Below are 19895 nucleotides of genomic sequence, written 5' to 3' on the forward strand. Positions count from 1 at the left end.
TACTTTTACGTATCCTACATCGATGGTTTCTGGTAATGTACTTGTATTGAATGTTAGAACCAAGTGTTTTGTCTCTATTTCTTTGTTGTCTTTCCGGATTTTGATTCTGTACACATCTGTGACATTTTGGTCAGACAGGCCTTCCAGCAATTCTTTTTCGGTTAGGTGTATGAAGTCATTTTCTGAGATGACACCACGGACTGAGTTAAGGGATCGGTGCGCTGTTATGGAAACTGGGATTTCTCCGATGGATGCAATGTTTGCGATTTTCGAGTTCTGGGTGTTGTCAAGGAGTTCTAACAATAAGTCTCCGCTGGCCATTTTAGACACCTTGTAGCCAGGGCCCAGGGTATCTGTTAGGCATTTAGACACAAGGAACGGAGAAACTATTCGTGCTTGTTTTTCATTACTTTCACTGTGGATAACATAGAACTTGGTGAATGTCAATGTCGGTTTCTTTTTTGAAAAAAAGTCTGCTGCTTCGTTCCGCCCTCTCTTGAGAGAGCGATCGGGTTTTGAAAGGGGGGGAGCCATAAAAAATGAAGTTTTTCAGTCATGGTGCCAGCCACCCACCATGGAGTCCAACAAGGGGACGGGACAGGAACTTGAACGCAAGTCCTGCCCACGCCAGCTGTACACCTCAACTATAACCAAATCCGACACAACTCAGGGTGGTTGGCCACACAAGGTTAACCCTCGCCGCCTATGAAAAGTGAAAAAAAACTAAGAAGTGAGTAGGAGACAGAAGAGTTGTGAGAAAGAGATAGGAAAGTGAAAGACAGAGGGTAGGATAGGAAAAGGCGACTGCCGATTTCCCCCGGTCGGGTCAGGCCGGAGGTGCCGTCTACGTGAAGCTGGGGCCAAAGTGGTGTGTTGCTTCCGCCGAGGGGCCTTAAAGGTCCAAACGCTCGGCATCGGCTCAACCACCAGGATCCCCTTTTCCCCGGACACGACGATGCCACGCACGGCGAAGCGTGGGTGCTCGGGTCCGTGGTGATGCACTGTTCACCATCATCCCCTTGCGGGGATGTCCCTGCGGATGCTCGGGAACCCGCGGCGTCACCACTCACCGTCGCAACGCCTGCAAGCTGCAGGCGCCCATGAAATCATGATCAGACATCAAGAACACAACGCTACTAAGTAGTTCTAAGTAACAGACATGAGAACAAAATATGATGTTCACTATGAGATAATAGAGATAGAGAGGCGAAATTTTCTGTTCATAAGGAGACACAGTGAGGATGTACAAGCATGTAGAACAAACAATACTTAAGAGAAAAACCTGTCATTACTCTCCGTATGACTAAGAAAATTTCTCACGAAAACAGTTCTTTTATAGCAGGCTTTTTCACACCACCATTCATTTGAATTAAGTGTGTTAGGAACTAAGATTTGCATCATTTGCACCATTTGTGAAATTTGTGAAATTGTGAAATTTGCACCATGATAATGATAGGTAATGATAGTGTTTTTGAGGAGTTTACTGTTTATTTGGTCATATCCTGCAGATGATGAGAGCTTGAGTGAACTGGTTAAATTGGAGATTTGTTCGGGGTTAATTTAAATTTCCGGCATTTCTTTTTGACTATGGGTTTACAAAACTGTGGGTGTAGAATTGTTAGCGGACGAAAACGCAGATGAAATGTAGTCATGTAGAGCTTTTACGGATTGATTAGTATCTCGATCTTTTTACCAGTACCGTCATCCAACATTTAACCAGCACCCAAAGATGAGACCAGAAGAAAGTCATCATTACTGGTTTCAGAAATCAAGGTATCACAATGAATTTGACCTCTTTGAATTGGTTTTCCTGCACGTGTTTTACTACTGCGACAATGCTGGGATGGTAGCATTGCACTTGTGAGGTGGACTCATTGCGGCTGAAGGGGGCTGCACGTTCTTCCATCCCGGAGAAAGACACCACCTCGTGCTGTGCGTTTCTCATGCAGAAAAGAGGTTTCCCGCCTTCTTCTAAAGTTTCTCCAGAACTCGGATTTGGACTTCCGATGGCGACAGCAGGACTTGAGTACTAACTGTTGCACGTGATTGTGCTTATAGCTATGCAGAACAGGGAGTTCTTAGGTATGTGCCTGATTTGTGAACTTGAGTTAGCATTTCTCTGTCACTACAGGAGAGCAATTGCTGGCAGATTGCTGCAAGGTTAATCCCGCCAGCAGCTTGCAACAACCTCAACCTGTGCGTCTCTCACAGAAGCCCCGTGAAATTTGCGCCATGTTTCCTTTCTGAACGAAAAGTGTGCATACAAGCAACTGCGTCCAGTCGACGTGCAGATTGATAATGCTCACAGCTCTTTCTGGTGCGCCCTGATGTCCCACAGGAAAGGAAGCAGTGCCGGGCAGGCGTCCCGCAGTCGTGCCGCAAAGGCGCCGCCGCTGTCCTCCTGCTCCGCCAGGCGGAAGGCCAGGCAGAGGCACTCAAGGAATATCTCGCACACGTCCTGCTGCTGCTGCTGGGAATGCTGCAGACCGAGACCAAGGAAAACCGCTGTCATAACCTGCAGCGTGATCTCCAAGGTGAAGTGAGAGGGTGGATGCCAAAGGGACGGTGTGATACGACCAATGCGCCCATATTGCCAATGCACCCATATCACCGCCCACCGCGGTCGCGGCAACCGAATTTCGATGGAGGCAAAATTCTAGAGGCCCTTGTACTGTGCGATATCAGTGCACGTTAAAGAACCCCAGGTGGTCGAAATTCCCGAAGCCCTTCACTACGGCGTCCCTCGTAGCCTGAGTCGCTTCGGGACGTTAAACCCCCATAAACCAAACCATTCATATCACCAATGCACCTATATGACCAATACGCCTGTTGACGGCAATGGCCCAATGGGGTTTTGGCTTTGCTAGTGGAAGTTTTTGCTAGAAAGATTTATTAATTTGCTCGAGAAAAACAATGTAAAAATTGACTGCCAATATGGGTTTCGGAAGGGACGATCTGGAGAACTGGCCTTACTTCTACTCAAGGAACAGATATTTCAAAATTAGATGCTGGTCTTTGTTGCTGTAGCTCTGTTTACTGATTTTAACAAAGCCTTTGATTGCCTCCATCATTCTTTTTTCGTAGCTAAGCTATCAGAGCATGCAATACAGTTGGGTTATCTTTACTAACACTAAAAACAGTGTGATTCAGCCAGCATATTAATGATATACAGTCCAGCTCAATTATAACAAGCCTGAGGGTGACGGGAATCGCGATCGTTGTGTCCAATTTACCTTTAAGTGAACTTTGCCTATTATCGCGAAAAGTTTCGTCATGCAAAGTGGCGCTTCTTTCATGAAAAAGGTTCCTTATGCAGGCCTGCTTCTTCATTGAGGCTATATAACCACGCTTTCCAAGCCTTCGCAGTGTTCACGTGGTTCTCGTCGAAATTGTTCATACCAACAAGCTGTATTGGTTGTTGTGCCAGTGCAAAGGCCAATCTTGCTGGCAAGGTTGTCATGGTCATCGTCACATTCCTGCCTGGCCTGACGACTGCACCACTGGTGTCGTCCTTCCGACTGAACATAGCGATGGAAAAGTTGGAACTGGCCTGCCACCGCGGATCAGCCCAACCGGACTGGCCCATCGACGTCCACATTCCCATTTTCATCAGGTACAAAACCGCAACCACCGTAAACAATATTTCGTGGGCACGGCGGCAGTGCCACAGCAAAGGCCACAAATCCCGTATTCCTGACAATGCAGGTTAGTAACCAGTGCAGCCCCTTTCAAAGAAAACAAGTAACTACTGCTAAGGCCTCTTACCAACCCCGCAGTGTCTCAGTGCCGTCACTGCTGGTTGTGTTCACGCCATATGCTATCTTCTGCTGCTGCAATCGGGCGACATCGAGACCAACCCCAGCGGTGACTCTGACGCCATTCTCGCCGAGCTTGAGAAAATTCCCGCTTGAGAAAATAGAAAAAACTATTTCCAATCTGAACAACTCGAGAATCATTACCAAAATCTCATAACTCTGAAAAGAGGCCTTGATTCGGCCCAGACTAACACCAACCCAAGTCTCTGAACTAGAAATGCGTTCGGGCGACGCCGTAAATCGATCACGTTGGAATAATCTAATATTTAACGGCCTTCAAGACACTAATGCAAATAAAAGTTATGCCGAGGCTCAAGAACTAACCATTCGCCTCTGCCAGGATATCAATCGACCCTAAATAAATAGAGCGTGCACATCGTCGTGGACGCCAATCCTATAGGCTTTCCAACCATCGCCAAGTGGTGGTGGTGGTGGTGGTGGTGGGTGGGTGGGTGGGTGGGTGGGTGGGTGGATGGATGGATGGATGGATGGATGGATGGATGGATGGATGGATGGATGGAAGGAAAGAAGAAAGGAAGGAGCATCCCCTTCGGATTGGGGTGGTGGCAGTTGCCACCATGCTCCGCTTTCTTTTTCTTTTTTGTGTAAATTGTTTTTTTTGTAACTTTGTTGCAAATTGTTATTAAGATTCACCATTTTCTTTAAATATGTTTCCCTACACCTCTAACCTTATGTCACCTCTCTGCTTTTAAGCCAAAAATCTTCAAATCAATTTTTTGCTAACTTCTAGCACGATTTATTTACATTACCGCGTTTACCTCTAAACTCTAGGGTTTCAGGAAAAGTGACTGTGCCTGTATCGACATACGGATGGATAACATCACATATGAGTATGAGATGTTCAATTGCTTTTAAAGATTTACCGCACACAGCACATGTGTCATCTTCTTCGTTGACTTTCTTTTTGTAGCTACGCATTCTAAGACACCCTGACCAAGCTTCCAAGAGTAGGGCACTGCCTCTTTAGTTATCAAACGCTTCTTTCCTGATTTGCTTTTTCCTCTATCAATATAGTTCTACACTAAGTTTCTTTTCCATTGAATCTATCCAATTTTTACCTTCCGCGTTTTTAACCTGTCGTTTAATGTCCTTTCTTTCTCCGTTCTCGTGTCCGGCATATTTACTGGTTAGTTCCCCAGTTCTTTCCGCAATTGTGAGTCAACGCTATTTTTATATAATTATTCAAATGCCTTAGCTGCCTACCTGTTATCGTCCAATTTTACTGTGAGCTTCCCGTGCTTCGAACGATGCCCAGCCCATATCCCCCTGTACTGCCTCATTTGTGCTTTTGCCGTAGGCACCTAGTGCTAATCTTCCACCCACTCTCTGATTTACTTCTAATCTCAACTGAACTTCTGCCCTTAAGCACAGAACCGCATTGCCGAAAGTAAGCCCCGGCACCATTATTCCTTTCCAAACACCTCTCAGTACTTCATAGTAGTTGTACCCCCACAATGCCCTATGCTTCATTATCCTGGCATCTCTTCGTCCTTTTGCCAGAATAGACTGTTCGTGCTTTTGCGTGTATACCTGCCCTTCATTTACCCATACCCCGAGATATCTGTATTCAGCCACTTGGGGTATTTCATGGCCTTGTATTGTTAAGCACCTGATCAGTTGTATCGCTGAAATCATCGCACCTGACTTAGTTGCACTGAAACTGAAACCTAGAGTGTCTCCTTCGTCTCCACAGCAATTAACCAAAGTTTGTAAAATCTTCCTGGCTATCTGCTAGCAGTACAATATCGTTCGCATAAATTAAGCTCGGTAGGCAGTGCTCAACGACCTTTCCGCCTAATCTGTATGAAAGATAATAACCTATATTGCTTCCTTGTAGCCTTCTTTCCATATTTATCATGCAAAAGCATGAACAGCAGCGGTGATAGAGGACAACCTTGTCTTAATCCTTTGTATACCTCGACAGTTCCCGTACTTTTTATCCCTTCCCATGTAATTGCAACTTTATTTTCTCTGCATATTTGCTGTAGAAAATTAATTACTTCTTGACAGATACCTTCATCTTTTAATATGTTCCACAGGAGTTCCCTGTTCACGTCGTATGCACCGCTTATGTCCAGGAGGGCCAAATACAGTGCTCTGTTTTCATATGTAGCGGCGCTGGCATCGCCAGCGGCGCTGATGAAGATGAAGTTGGCGCGACCTGCCTCGCGCAAAACCAGAAGCCCTCGCTCGTGCAACAGAGAACGATTTCGGCAACTGGTCTAGCCAGCAACGTCAACAGCCCATTCCACCGTCTCAGCCGTCGCGGCTACCGGGACGTCAAATAAATGTGGTTCATCCACCACATCTGGTGACACCGGACGACAGCCCCGACGCACGCACCGCCGCTCCCATCGGCTCACCGCTCCTGCCCGTTCTGTCCCTCCACTTGGCCTTGCCGCTGCCTGCCCCATGTTCGCACCAGGCTTTCGGCAGCTTTTCATCGCCATGTACACATCTCCCTTCACATCCGGTGAGCTCCTTCAGCCGTATCAACGCCCCTTCCTTCCTCGGCTGCCCGGCCTGCCCGCATTTTATGCCAGGGACCCCGTTTTGTGGCTGGTGCTGCTAGACTCGCACTTTTATGTCCACGTGTCCAGCCAGCTGCTGCGCTATCAGCACGCCAGCCGCGAACTACCACCCAGTCTCCTGGCACAGCTGCAGTTGCTGCCTCCCGGTTCCGACATATACGCCGATTTCACCAAGGGCTTGACGGCATATTTTGGCTTGGAGCTCCCGCCGACTTTCTGCGCTCCTGTTCCGGACTCAGAAACTGCGGCGCCACTCGAACCACCACCCCTGGCCGCATTCCCTACCCGAGCTGTTTCGGCTTTTCCTCCGCCCGCTCCTACGTTGACGCTCCACCCCCCACCGGTCTCTCCACTATCGTCGCCACCGTATGTGCCCCCACTCACGGTTCGGCAAGTGCCACGCGAAGACGCGCCATTCTCTTGCCAACCTTCTCAACCAGCTGCCTCAAACTCTCTCAAGTTTGCTTCACCGGCTCCTAAGGACGGCCATCAACTTGTGATCTCCCGTCCCACGGCGCCTCCTGCTCAGCCCTGCTTCCCAGCTGTGGTGCCTACCCTTTGGCCATCACCTGCAGCACCCTCTCTCGACCCGGGCATGGACTCTCTTCTAGTCCCACGTTCGCCTGATCCCTCAAGCCCGACTACAGTGAGCACAAATGTCATTCCTGTCGCGAGGCCTGCATGCACGTCACCCGAGGACTTTGTCGCACCTCACACGCCACCCGCAACGCCTGCCCACATCCCTGTCTACCTGGCGCCTTCACCAGTGCCTGTGCCTCCCCGACAAGCGAGACAGCCCTACCGTATGCTTGCCATTCCGACAACTACGCCCCGGACTTGCTTCTTGTGCCCCCAGCCACCCGTCCCACTGCCACAGTAAGCTCGATTTTGCATAAAGCCGCTCCGCCCCGTCGACCACTTCGACCACTTCCGTATGCGGCAGCCCGAATCCCACGCTGCAGACCTCCAGCCCACTGTCGTGTTCCGTCTTTTCACCGTCGCCAGCGGCTGAGGCGTCCCTTCCTCTTCTACGGCAGGTGTTTACGACGCACGCCATTCCTTCGTCTGCACCCGCTGGGCCAGTGCAAAGCCCATATCGGCCGTAACTCCCACCGCGGGTGCATTTTCTGCAATGACATTTTCCGGCCTGCTTCAACCCAACTGGCGGCACGTCTAGCTCGCCTCCTTTTCATGGACTTCTCCCGCCTGTTCCTCACGTCATCATCCCAATCCTTTGGCTCCACTCGCCCTTTGCGCAGCAGCCAGGCTCGACCGCCTGAGTTTGTTTCACCCACCTGGCGGCCTTCACGAACCTAACCGTGTCCTGGACTTGATTCACCTGTGCAAACTTGTACATACCGTTTTTTTTTTTCTTTAACGCGCACCGTGCTAGGGGGGGAGCATCTGTAGCAATGCTGGCATCGCCAGCGGCGCTGATGAAGATGAAGTTGGCGCGACCTGCCTCGCGCAAAACCAGAAGCTCTCGCTCGTGCAACAGAGAACGATTTCGGCAACTGGCCTAGCCAGCAACGTCAACAGCCCACTCCACCGTCTCAGCCGCCGCGGCTACCGGGACGTCAAAAAAATGTGGTTCATCCACCACACTTAGGTAGCTGTTTCTATTTCATTGGGTAAGCACGAACAGGCTATTCATCCCAAAGTTCGCCGAGTATCCTATTACTTTCTACCCATGGCTGCATCTTTAATTTCACCGCCTGCATTGCCGGCATGTATATAACAGATGTTATCGTAACCGGTCGGAAGGATTTTATGTTCATTTTATCTCTTTTCCGTTTTAAAATGGTGTTATTTCCTCACTAGATGAGCTTTCGTCGAACTTTAGACTACCCTGCTTATGCATTTTATTCCCAACACGTAAAATTACAATTCCCCCAGGTTTGAGCTGATTTTGTACAGTAGATATCTTAATAATAATAATTGGTTTTTGGGAAAAGGAAATGGTGCAGTATCTGTCTCATATATCCAGGGACACCTGAACAGCACCATAAGGAAGGAATAAAGGAGGGAGTGAAAGAAGAGAGGAAGAGAGGTGCCGTAGTGGAGGGCTCCGGAATAATTTCGACCACCTGGGGATCTAATGTGCACTGACATCGCGCAGCACACGGACGCCTTAGCATTTTGCCTCTATAAAAACGCAGCCGCCACGGTAGATATTTTCAAAACGAATTTTTTTCACTTTTTTTGTGAACTGCTTGCCGGTCTGGCAACCTCTGATCAGTGGCGTCACAAGGGCATACCCACCCCACGATGTCTGCTGCACGCTGTTGGCTGCTTGGAAGTGCTTGCATGCACGCCATGCACGATGGTTGCTCGAAAAGTGTTTAGAAGCGAGAGCTTCATTACTCCCTTCCGTAGCTTGTTCGGAATGTGTTTCCTAACTACGTGAGTGACGTCGGTGAGCCGCAGGTGTGGCGAAACAGATGAAGAGCGGCAGCTTCAAAAGCAAAGGAAAAATGCAAAACTGGCCCCCTGGGACAGTGGACACCTCAGTCGCTCTTTGAGCTACGTGGCACGGTAGTGAGTCCCAGAGGTGGGCATCCTCATGAGGGCGGCCTCACCTCACGAGGATTTCACTCGGTGAGGCAAGGGTGAAGGAGAGTGGGCGCATGGAAATTCGTGAAGACGAGGGTGATGGAGGAAAGACATGGTGAGGTGAGGGCGAGGGAGGGCAAGATGCACTGTCTGAGGGCGAGGGTGGTGGCCCGAACCGGGCTAATGTTTCTTTTCCCTGCAGCCCGTTATGAATTCATGTGTTAGAGTGCTAGTTCTGAGGGGGAAGTTTCCCGAGGAAGACGTAGTTTCTGCAGTCTGGAGGTACACGAGGCGAACACGAAAGGCGAGGAGCAGCACACATTCTCCGTCGCCGCGATGTACTACACCGCTGATGATGCTATACCAAAAAAAGCGCTCTTCCAGCTCAAAAATCCTATTTTTAAAACTTGCATGAAGTCAAAGTCAACTCTATTTACAGTATCCAACTTCCACTGGATAGGAGTGATGCTGAGGGGAGGAAAGCAGAAAGTCTTAAAAAAGGCTTGACAAGGCCTACACCCCATGCGGATGACAGCAACACAGTGCTGACATAAAAAAGGTGTATGCAAATTAAGAGAGAGAAAAAAAAGAAAATGAAACAAAAATACACATGACAGCAAAAATTAAACTCATGGTGAGTACATTTTCACTTCATGAACGAAAAAGAAATGATATACGAAGACAAGGATTTACACTACAAAACGTTACGACAAATTCGTGCTCGTTTTTTGCACACTGTAATAACAAACGAAGAAAAATGTCACGGCAATAACAGTGCAAGGAGCAAAAACAAAAGCAAAAAACAGGCACGGAAAAATGTAGCAAACAAGTAAGTTTACTTCTGCTAACTAGGAGGCTGGCTATAGGCTCGATAAAAACCAATATTATACATGAAAAAGACAGAACATTGCACAAGACACGTTAGAAATGTGCAAGGAAATCAGAATTTAACACAGTCAGCAAGGTGTACCGTAGCATCTGGCGACCGTAATTTGTTCGCGTGTACGGCAGTTGCCACTGTTCCGAGGTCCTTAATTGTGTCAGACAGTGTGACGTAATTTCAGAGCCGCAAGTTCCTTTAGATAAGGGTCATTTTTCTTCATCGAGGTTTGATAGCATGAGGCAAGCAGTGAATTGTAATGATTAGGAAGTGGGAATAGACCTAGTTTCTCAAAAGTTGGCGCGGTGTGTGCATCGTAAGCAGCATTAGAAATGATACGCACAACTCTCTTTTGCAACTTATGTATCTTGGTGATGTTGGTAGCAGTGGTAGTACCCCACACACGGCTTTCTATTTTATAGGCAAAATACCCTGTATTGCGCGCTAACAAGAGCGCACTGGCCGGGCTGTGCGGGTGGCCGCCGGTCCAACAGGAACTGTGGTACCACAGTGAATATTTTCATTATCAGCCCGGAGTGTATCAAATAACAGAGTGTCGAGTAAAACTTATATAAATTATACCTAGTACGGCTATTGAATTACCAAGTTTTCCCTTGTTTCCCAGACTGAAGTCCGATTTCAGATCAGTGAGGCTTCAAAGTACTGGCTGCAGCGCAAAAAATGCTTCTACGAAATTCCACTGCCAAATTAGGCTGTTGGCAGCGTTGCTGGGGAACACACACTTTGAGTACTACTTCAGTGCAGTAGTGTCTGCTTTCTATTTCATATTCTCACTGCAGCGGTGACATAGTGGTCTGAATATCCGCCTCGCATGCGGAAGGTGCGGGGTTCGATCCCCAGTGCCGCCGGGTACAAGCTTTCCCCTAGTCTGGTACTCAGCTGATGTAGGGTGTGTTGTATCGTGGCCCGAAGGAACAAGGCGCGAAAATAAGAGAAGACACCGGGCAGGGAGCCCAACCTCCGGTAACGGCGAACAAAACCAAAGAGAGCGTTTATTTTAGGTAAGTGGCTTATATACCCTCCGCCAGTGGGCACACAATGTTGTTTGCACAGAATGAGTTCAACCGGTTGCCAATATGCAACATGGAAAAAGCTACACCACATCATCCCCTTCGCAAAAAAAAAACTACAAGTCACACGTAGAAGTCCCGGAAACGTGATGGCATCCTTCTGTCCCTAGTCGACGGTTCTCTTGATCTCACTACTGAAGAAATGTTTGCAGGGGGTTGAAAAGAACCTGAAGCATCAGGCGGTGACCTCGAAGGTGGTGTTGCAACTTGCAGAGGCAGTTTTTAGTTTTCCACAGCACCTGAGTCTGCGCTCTCCCCAGTAGGCAGCTGGCACGACTGCTGGTTCCTCTCGGTCAGACACTCCTCTGGAACAGGCACCAGCTTGGATGCATTCCATGTCCGGCCATCGTCCAGTCTGAAAGAACTCGGACCCAGCTTCTTTCATATTCGTAAGGGCTTTGAGCAGGATGGCCCTGCCTTTCCTGTACGCGCTGAGTTACGGACTCGCACATAACTTCCCACCCGGAACTTTGGAACCTTCGCCGCTCTCCTCTCGTCAGTATAAGTCTTCATCAAAGTCTGCTTTTCCCGAACATGGGCACGCTGCCGGCACATAGCCAAGGCAGGCTGTTGGAAGAACTCCCTCGAAGGTATGCCCACAATGTCGAGGCGGGTTCTGGGCTGGCGGCGATGAAGTAACACAGCTGGCGAAACTCCTGTAGTAGCGTGCGGGGTTGCCCTGTACACGGCCAAATACTCCGCTACAGTTGACTGGATGCATTGGCCTTCCAAGGCAGAAAGTTGAATGAAGTCCTTGAGACTTCTATTAAACCTCTCTACTAAGCCATTAGCTTGGGGGTAATACATAGAGGAGACACAATGTTTGATGCCCCTCTCCTTCAGGAAATTTTCAGACACTTGAGGGTCCATTGTCCGAGACAAGTTCTTTCAGGTAGCCCTCACGACTGGAGACACCACACAAAAAGTCAATGACGATTTCAGACGTCACTGTATTGGTGAAGTAAACTTCTGGCCACTTGGAATGATAATCTATGAGAGTTATTATGAACTTCGGGCTGGCCTGCTGCACATTCAAGGGGCCTACTATGTCAATAGCCACCTTTTGCCATGGCAGCTCCGGAAACCCAATAGGCTGCAGGGGTGCACTAACCGGTTTTGCCGACTTGTCAGCTGCTTGGCAAACATGGCAGCTTCTCACTACATGTTCCACCTCCTTGTCCATTCTTGGCCACCAGAATTTCTCTCGAAGCCTTTGCTTCGTTCTCGTTATGCCGGGGTGCGTGTCATGTGCGAACAACAATAACACGGATGTCAAGGTTGCGGGCACAACAATTCTCTCCTCTCTAAAGACAATGTTGTCTATTACCGAGAGCTCCTCCTTCACCTCATATTAGGGCATTAGCTTAGGGCCTAACAGCTTTTTGGCAGGCCATCCTGATGCAATGTGTTCAGACACAGCCTGTAAGGTAGCATCCTCAGCAGTAGCTGTTTGGAGTTGTTCTTTGCTGATACAAGGCAGTACCACAGACACCACTTCTTCATCCAACTACAGCTCAGCTGCAGACGTGACTGCTAACCTCGACAAGGTATCAGCAACTACGTTATCACTTTCCGTGTGGTACACAATGTCAAAGTTATAGTACAGAAGTCTGGCAGACCATCTCGCAATCCGTAGCGGCCTCCTACCAGAGCCTCCTGATGACAGCAATGTCACCAATGCCTGATGATCAGTTTGGAGAAGAAACCGTCGGCCCCGCAAGTAAACATGCCAATGTTCACACGCAAAGAGACATGCAAGGGCCTCTTTTTCTCCTGCAGAGTACTTGCGCTCAGCAGCTGTCAATGATCGGGATGCAAAGGCTACAGTTCGCAGCTCGTTCCCGGCCTGCTGCTGCAGCACAGCTCCGAGCCCTGTGTCGGATGCGTCAGTAGACATGACCACTGGCAAGTCTCGATCAAACATGTGGATGACACTGCATGACGATAAGGCTGCTCTGAGTGCATCAAAGCTATGCTGCGCTGCTCCGCTGCTCCGTCCTAGACGAATGCTTGTTCTTTGCGCAAGAGTTTTCTCATTGGCTCCACCACGTCCGCATAATGTGGCACGAAATGAGAATAGTACCTGGCGAGTCCCAAGGACGATCGCAATGCTGACTCATCTTTTGGCACCACTGCCCGAGTGACTGCTTCCACCTTCGAATGCATAGGTGCAATGCCCTCACTGCTGACTTCATGTCCCAGAAAGGATATCTTGTCGACATTGAAAACACATTTCTCATTCAATGGGAGGCCTGCGTTCGGAGATCCGTCTCAGAACTTCTCGCAAATTCTCGTCATGCTCGCGAGCAGTCTTGCCCCAGGCTATGAGGTCGTCGATGTAGCAAAGTACCCCTTGGCACCCCTTAAGTATAGCTGACATCAACTTCTGAAAAGCTGCAGGTGCAGATGCAAGGCCAAAGCACACCCTCCTGAACCTGAATAAGCCTTCGTGCGTTACAAATGTTGTGAGCTCGCGGCTCTCACTTGTCAGTTCCAGCTGATGGTACGCTGCTTTCAAATCCAGTTTCGAGAATCTGGTTGCACCTACCAGCCGATGCAGCAGTTCCTCTGTGTGGAGGAGGGGGAAGCAATCCACTATGACGGCCTTGCTCACCTCTCGTAGGTCAACACAAAGGCGTATAGTCACATTAGGCTTCTGCACAACGACTATATCAGACACCCATTCGGATGCATCCACTCGTTCTATGATGCCTGACAGGCCAAGTTCACCGAAGAACAGGTGGGAAAACTCACCACGCAGGCAGGCTGGCAACAGCGAAGAAGACTGCGACTCTGTTCGTAGACAAGACAGTGTATCCCCTTCAATGCAAACTTGGAGATCCTGTATGGCATCAAGTCCCAGAAGCGATGTACCACGCTCCACAACGTGAAAAAGAGCGGCAGTACAAACTTGCTTGTAGGCTACATTCACCAGAAAGCAACCCTTCATCGCAATCCGTTGCTTCGAGTAGTCCACCAGCCTCACTTTTGCGTCCGTGAGTGGAGAGCCGGAGAAGTGTTCTTTAAAACTTGCTTCACTCAGCAGGGAGACAGACGACCCAGTGTCGGTGAGGAGGCTCAGTGTAACATTATTCACATCAACGTCGATCTAAATACCTTTCCCGCGCATGCCTTCAGAACTAAGGTTGAGAACGGAGATTGCATTCGTCACTTCCAACATGGTCTTGCTTTCCGGGTTGACCGGAGACTCAGACTTGCCTCTTGACCAGCATATAGATGCAAAGTGCCCGACTTTGTCGCAGTTGCGACATCTAGCCTTTTTTGCTAGGCATTCTCTTGCACTGGCACGATGTCTGGTAGACCCGCAACGGTAGCATGCCGAAAAGTCACTAGCGCTCCCACGTGCCGGCTTGTCAACTATTCTCTGCACGACCGAATCAGCTGACAGCCCCTTTAGTTCATGGCGTGTCTGTTCGACATGTTTGCCAAGGTCCACAGCTCGGCTCAGCGTAAGGCTTGTTCCTTCGAAAAGTAGACGCTCACATATTTGTTGCGATGTTGCCCCTTCAAGTAGCTGATCTCGTACGGCCTTCTCCATTTGGTCACCGAAGTCACAGCTTGCGGCAAGCTCACGTAGTGCAGCTGCATACGCTTCGAAGGGCTCACCTGGCAGTTGATGACGCTGGCGAAAGCAGTGTCACACCATCAGTTCGTTGACACTTGTAGCGAAATGCTTGTCAAGCAGTGCAAGTGCCTCGTCGAAAACATTGGTGTCGGGCTCGGTCTTGACATTCACGTTGATGAGCTCCAACGCGGTAAGTGGCGCCAAACTAATATATTTGCTGCCCCTCCAAGCCTAGTGCATTCAGTAGGATAGCTTTTCTGTGTCGATGCGCGAGCTCCTCACCACCGATTGCTTCTAAGTAGTTGAGGAACGCAAGCTTCCACTGTTTCCCTAGCACTGACGCAGGACCCAGTGTAGCAAGAAACGGAGGCGGCGGCGGGTTGCAATTGAACAAGGCAGCCATGGCTTACCAGCGTAGAGCGAAACGCAGGAGTCAACAAAACAGGGTGACAATGGCAGCGCTGAGAGGCCTAACTTGCCGGTGCAAAGTCGTGAGCGACGGAGAATGCTGGAGCGGACGACGCAGTTCGAGCTCGCATCCTTGAGGTTGACTAAGCTTCGGGGCGATGCTGGCAGGCGTGTGCCGTGCCAGTTTTACCACGTCGCCTTTTTATGTTGTATCGCGACCCGAAGGAAAAGGGCGCAAAATAAGAGAAGACACCGGGCAGGGAGCCCAACCTCCGGTAATGGCGAACAAAACCAAAGAGAGCGTTTATTTTAGGTAAGTGGCTTATATACCCTCTGCCAGGGGGGCACACAAGGTTGTTTGCACAGAATGAGTTCAACCGGTTGCCAACACGCAACACGGAAAAAGCTACACCTGAGAACACCTTAGAAAATGCTTGGAAAATGGGTCTTTGACCCCATCTGACCCCATATTCGCCTGTGAACCACAGATGTCACTGTTAAGGGACGGTAGTTGCTTACGTCAGCTTTGTCCTACTTTCCCTTATATATCATGTTCATTCTACTTAATCGCCATTCATCGGGGGCTTTGCCATCTACTATGAATTTGTTCACTACCTGTATTATTGTTTGCTTGGATTTTGGTCCTTGCTGCTTTATTAACATAATCGGAATATCATCTGGTCCTGTCGACATGCCACTAGGAATCTTCTTCTCTGCCCTTTCCCACTCTCTTTGCTCAAGTGAAGCAATTGCAGTAGCCGGTCTATCCTCCTTCGATAAATTATGTGCAACATTTCTTTCTTTAAATTTTTCCGTCATCCTTGTTCCTATGTGTTTTATTGCTTCATCCCCTTCTAGTCGAATACCCTCATCTGTAACAATGAACCTTTGTTCTAGCCTAGTCTTATTACTCATTGTATTTAGTTGTTTCCAGAAATTCTGAGCTGCTTTTCTATCCTTTTTATTTACTTTTGACATCCATTGGGCACCCTTTCTTCTAATTTTCTCATTAATCAAACAGGATGCTTCCCTTCTACACTTCATGAATGTATCCCATTTTCTATTTCCTTCAGCTTCTGGTTCCCCCCTCTTCTTAGAATATCTGTGTTCCCTGGATGCTTCCTGACGTTTCTCTATCGCTTTCTTGACCTTCTGATCCTGCCAACTCTTGGCTTTGCGTCTTTTCCCTTTTGCTTGACACGCACCTTAGCTAGCTCTAGCTCAAGTAATCGAGTTAATTTGGTATAAGTCCATTCTGTTTCATTATCCTCAGAAATTACTTTCTCAAATTGTTTGGCTGCTGCTTCCAGTTGCTTTACTGAGTAAAAATTCCCCTCTGATTGTTCATCTCACTTCAGTCCTACATTGGTTTCTCTTCTGAAACTCAACTTGATACGCTTGTGGTCACTACCTAGACTTAGCCGTTAGCACGCTCGGCTGCGGAACGGAAGGATGGTGTTTGAATCCCTCTGTGCGCAAGGATTTTTTTTCTTATCCAGTTGACGTCATTTGATTGACAGCTATAGTGTGACAGATTTAGCCAACGAACGGACAAACGGGACGAAGCATTAAGCACATGCCGATGCATTCACTCATTGGTTTTCCGTCACTGTGTAGGTGGGGAAGTAGTAAGCTTGCGTTTGCCCGCATTCTGAGACTCCATAGAAGCAAGCGCTAGGAGGGAGGTTGCGCGGCACCCGGCTCGGTCAACAGCTGTGAGGCGTCTGCCGCAGGCACAGCGCGCGCACCGGTGGCGCCACCTTGCGCATGCGCAGTGAACTGCCAATGGTGCAAGAGTGTAACGGATGGATGGACAGGATCGTGGCTGCGAGTATGAGCCATGTACAGGGCCATCCAAAATATGTGCGAACACGACGAAGCGTAGCTGGGTAGAGTCACTGGATAATTTTAGAGTATCGCGATCCTTTTCCAGACGCGCGCTTCAAGCAGTTTGGAAGCTTCATGGGCGCGCCGATCACTGTTGCCAGCACAAGGTGGGACCTTCGCGGTACTCTGAAATTATCCAGTGACTCCGGGCTCTGCGGAGCGTCAGCACATCCGGCGCAGCCGAGAATCGAAGCTATGCGGCGCAGGCGCACAGGAGACTAGAGGCGGTGCTTCCTGTCGTCTGCTACAGTGCGGAAGCGCACCGTGCTTGCTTTGCTTCAAAGCGCACTTCACTCACTGCAGCGTGTTGTTGGTCGCACGTGCTACAACTCAGCGGCTTGTGTTCTCGGTGCCGCGATCTCGGTTAAATGCTGGCGTAGTTTCAAGTTTCTCACTGCTAGTTTGGATTGGCTTATGCTGTTAAACATCGCAAAGCGACTCACGTCATGGGAGACGTCGATGTAGTGGAGGACTTCAGATTATTTTGACCCCCGGCGATACTTGCCATGCACTGATAGAGCACGTTAAATGATCGTCTTTCGTTTCACCTCCATCAAAACAGGGCCGCAGCAGCTAAGATCGAGCTTGGTTCTGCCGATTCCGTACCCGGGCACTCCCCATTGAGTAGGGATGCTGAACAGAAGTGAGAGAAGAGCGAAATCTGAAGAAACGGCAGCATTTAACCTAGATCTCGGCACTGAGAACACATGCCATCAAGTAGTTGTACGTGGAACCAACCACAACGTGCTGCAGTGAGTGAACTGTGCTTCCCAACAAAGCAAGCACAGTGCACTTCCGCACTGTAGCAGATGACAGGAAGCACCGCCTCCAGTCTCCTGTGCGCCTGCGACGCATAGCTTCGATGCTCGGCCCCGCCGGATGCGCTGACGCTCCGCGGAGCCCGGCCACGATTCGTCGTGTTCGCACATATTTTGGACGGCCCTGTACATACCTAGCTTGATAGCTCCTTCAGTGGCTGATAGATAATGCGCAAATTGGACAGCAACAGTCGTCACAGGGGAAACATCAAATCCCTCGATTAAAGAGCAGGTTCTTGCTAGAGTATCAACTCCGCACCTAGTTGCTCAGCGGCTTGTGGTGAAGGAGTTTCCGCAATCTGAGCGACCGTGCCATGAGCTAGCACCAAAGCATACGGGCTCGAGGCAGCTGAAAGTGGCAAAGAGCAGACAGCTGGTTTGTAAGATATGCGGTGAACGCAGCAGTACCCGCCTTTCAGGGGAGGCGAAACGCAAAAGGCACCCACGTGCAGTGCGATGTCAGTACAGGTTAAAGAGGTGGTCTAAATTATTCCATAGCTCTCCACGACAACCCCTCCTTCCATCTTTCTTCTTTCACTCTCAACTGGCTCCCTTCCCGCATGGTGTGGCTGAGGTGTCCAATGAGAGATGTGACAGCTACTGCGCCATTTCCTTTCCTCAAAAAACACTGATTAGCAGTTGGAAGAGCTCTCATTTTGCAGCAGTCCTGTTTCATTACCCCTTCTTTTACCCACCCACCTGATAGTGGGGCAGGAAGAGCCCCATGAGCTGCTCCATCAGGAAGGACGCCAGGCTGCCCAGCTGGTCCAAAAACAGCTGCCCTGTGGCATCTGCCGGTGCATAGGAATCCTCACGGGCCACAGGGTCCTCGAGGGCATGGCTGTGCACCCTGCAGAAGGGGGGGGGGGGTCACATCCTTGCATTGTCGGTTTCTTTGCTAGCGCTTTTTATTACACTCAGGCCTGAAAAAACAACCCAGTTTAAAGTCAGTGCTTGCGTCCGTTGCCAAAAAAGATGACGGGACAACAAAAGGCACAAAGACGCATACATAAAGCGCAGAACCTCCAACTGACTTTATTTCGTGAAAACAGGGCACTTATAAAGGCTATCAACATTACGACCAAGGTTCACACGCAAAAACATCGTGCACGGGGCGAAGACAGTATCAAAAGGGCCGCGTGCAATTAGGATCGATGGAAAGCCCAAAGGTACCCAGATAAGAATTCGATCTCTTTCCTTGATAGAGATAACGAAGGCGAGTTGACACAGTTGTCGCCCATTTTGGAGATTAAGCAAGCCTCGATAACCCCTATATCAATTTTTGTTTTTGCCTTAGCTAGGAATTTTGTTTTCTCCATATAAGGAAAACAATTTTGGTTGAGGTGTCCACCGAGAAGTGAGATATATCTGAGACAACTGTGCACTGTAAGAGTTGCGACAGCAGAAGTCGTTTTCCTTATCTGGAGTAAACAAAATTCCTTGCTAAGGCAAAAACAAAAACAAGAGAGAGGTTATCAAGGCTTACCTCATCTCCAAAAGGGGTGACAACTGTGTCAGCTCGCACTCATTATCTCTATCAAGGAAAGAGATCGAAATCTTAGATGGGCCCATCCGGGCTTTCCATTGGTCCTAATCAAACGTGGCCCTGTCGATACTGTCTTTGCCCTGTCCACGATGTTTTAATGCGAAAGCACTACTTGGCTATGTCAGCGGTTTCGTGTCGTCAAAACATGTCCGCAGCCTGTGCGTCGTTCAAGGAAGAGTTACAAGCAAAAGAATGATTGTATATGATAGAGGGTGGTAAAATGTCACTGCGCGTCAAGTTTAGTTGCTGTGGAGTAATTAGTTAGTTAATTAGAGGCGTAAAAGTCAATTAGACGTCGGAACAGTCCCGGACGTCAATACAGTGTGTGGACATCAAAACAGCCATGGACATCGAAATAGAGGGAAAAACGCAACCAAGCCGGATGAAGGTTTGAAATAGATTAAAAAGTGAATAATAAACATTAGTTAAGCGACTAAAACAGATTTAGATAGTGTGGAGTAATTACAAGCGAGTAAAACTACGGACGTCGATGTAGTGGGAGGTCGTCAAAGCAGCTTAGGACGTCGAAAGAATGCAAACGAAAAAAAGACGTTAAAAAAAGGAGTAAAATGGGTAAAAACAGGCAAAAAAGAGTTAACTGATGTAAATGTACAAAAAATAATGATTAGTAATGGAAAAATATTGAAAAGATACCGATGCGAACGAGTAAGAGTATTTGGTCGTAACAATAGGTTTGGACGTCTATATAACAAGAGGACAGTAAAATATCAGAGGAAAAAACCAGAAACTTCAAAAAAG

At 48.8% G+C, this 19895-nt stretch overlaps 1 protein-coding gene across 1 annotated transcript in view; it reads right to left on the minus strand.

Moving 5' to 3' along the window:
* Positions 1 to 19895, minus strand: part of LOC144127799 (uncharacterized) — a 482923-nt gene that overhangs the window by 258607 nt on the left and 204421 nt on the right. Inside the window, exons 13-14 of the mRNA XM_077660716.1 lie at positions 18290 to 18440; positions 2307 to 2479 (exon numbers count right to left, since the gene is read on the minus strand). Of these exons, the coding sequence (XP_077516842.1) occupies positions 2307 to 2479; positions 18290 to 18440 (324 nt within the window). The remainder of the gene's footprint in view (positions 1 to 2306; positions 2480 to 18289; positions 18441 to 19895) is intronic.

Source organism: Amblyomma americanum, chromosome 4, assembly GCF_052857255.1.
Source record: "Amblyomma americanum isolate KBUSLIRL-KWMA chromosome 4, ASM5285725v1, whole genome shotgun sequence".
In the NCBI taxonomy this organism is placed as follows: Eukaryota; Metazoa; Arthropoda; class Arachnida; order Ixodida; family Ixodidae; genus Amblyomma; species Amblyomma americanum.